The sequence below is a fragment of the Stegastes partitus genome, unplaced genomic scaffold (assembly GCF_000690725.1).
Source record: "Stegastes partitus isolate 25-593 unplaced genomic scaffold, Stegastes_partitus-1.0.2 Scaffold1381, whole genome shotgun sequence".
Classification (NCBI taxonomy): Eukaryota; Metazoa; Chordata; class Actinopteri; family Pomacentridae; genus Stegastes; species Stegastes partitus.
Genome location: NW_007579112.1, coordinates 108,580 through 110,309, shown reverse-complemented (window position 1 = coordinate 110,309; position 1,730 = coordinate 108,580). Strand labels below are relative to the sequence as shown.

The window sequence follows — 1,730 nt, the reverse complement described above, 5'->3', positions numbered from 1 at the left end:
TTCATATTAATCTGATCCCAAAGAGCTGCAGGACGAACTCTGAGCCCAACGACTCCCCGAGTGGTTGAGACGTGATCAGATGATGTGAGCTCTGCTCAACAGTTTCCTGGTTTCCTTCTGTGATGCTCACTGAAGCCTTGTTCCTTCAGGACGTCCGTGTGCTGGTCCAGAACGCTCTGCGGCTGTTTTCTCAGGACAGAACCGGGTTGGCGGACTACGCTCTGGAGTCCGGAGGTCAGAACCAAACCTTTAAGAGTCTCAGCGTTGTTCAGCTTCCACTAACGTAAACAACAAATCAGTCATTGGGATTTTATTCCATTAGATTTGAGCTCATTTAATGCCAATTAGCACATATGCTAATGAGGGAACACCTCATTAGCATATTTAGATATCTCATTCCAAAACGCTGGTTGTCTTGATGTCAGTGTTTGATGAGTACAACTATTTATTTAAAAACATTTTGACACTTCTTGGGAGATTTTATTTAATTTTTCAGACATTTTTTTTTTCATTTTCAACTTTTTCTTTTTGACATTTTGAATTTCTTTCCCATGTTTTTATTAATTTTTTCCATTCTAAACATTTTCGGGGACATTTATTAATATTTTTCTACATTTTATAATCTAGACTATTTTTTCATACAGAGTTTTGTTTCAAAAGTCTCCTGCAAACCACCAGACTTGAACAATCGATTCACTGTCAATGTTTTGGAGCTGGATGTTCCTTAAAGTCCTCTCCTGAAATAAAAGTGCTAAAACTTTGTTTGCCGTCAACCTTATCTTATTATTTTTATTTTTATTATGTTTATTTGTTTTTGGGGGGGATTTTTTTTTTCGGACATTCAGATTTTTTCTTTTTTTTTTTTTTTAGAACATTCTGTTGATATTTTAATGACTTGCCAATATTTTATTATTTTTTCGATAATGTGTTCATGTTTGAGGCATTTTATTCATTTCCAAGACACAGAATGATATCTTTTGATGTGTTCTTTGGATTCAGAGCCGTCCGTAGCCTGATTTACGCCACGCTTGGTAAAAACGTGCAGTTTGTTCTGACGGCCGCCGTGTGACTGTCGTCCTGCAGGGGGCAGCATCCTCAGCACTCGCTGCTCGCAGACCTACGAGACCAAAGCCGCCCTGCTCAGCCTGTTCGGGGTTCCTCTCTGGTACTTCTCTCAGTCTCCTCGAGCCGTCATCCAGGTACTGGGGCAGGTTTTTCTTTGATGCCACATCTAGATCAAAGTGGTTTTAACAAAATCACAACTTTGAGCTCAGTTTGTGTTGATTTTCCTTCAGAGCTGCAACACAGAACACGTGATGGACGTTAAAACTCTGATTCTCTGTTTTTATGGCTTCTGTCTGATCAATGGAGCTTTAAGTGAATTTGTTTAAGAACAGACTGAAGACCAGATCTTCACTCAGCACCGGACAGACTGGAAACAAACAAACAAACATAAATCCAGAACCTCCCTGCAGCCTGCTGCTGGCATCAGCGCCCTGTCACACCTGGACCTGTTCTATGGCCCTGATCCGGGTCTCCTGACCAGATCCCTGCTGCTGCTGGATCTGCTCTCAGATGGACGTCTGCTGAATGAACCTGTAGAAAAATAAAAACCTGCCGGTGGGTTTAAAAGGCAGCGACTGCAAACATGTGAACGGTTAAATGTCCAGAACATTTAGAGCCTCGGTGGCTCAGTGGTTAGAACCACCGCCTCACAGCTAGAAGGTCGC

The 1,730-nt window shown here is 41.7% G+C and overlaps 1 protein-coding gene across 1 annotated transcript in view; it reads left to right on the top strand.

The window, feature by feature from the left end:
• The window catches only part of LOC103370172 (SUN domain-containing protein 1-like), an 18,641-nt gene that overhangs the window by 14,088 nt on the left and 2,823 nt on the right, over nt 1-1,730 (top strand). The window contains 2 exon segments of the mRNA XM_008299123.1: nt 136-234; nt 1,084-1,199. Of these exon segments, the coding sequence (XP_008297345.1) occupies nt 136-234; nt 1,084-1,199 (215 nt within the window).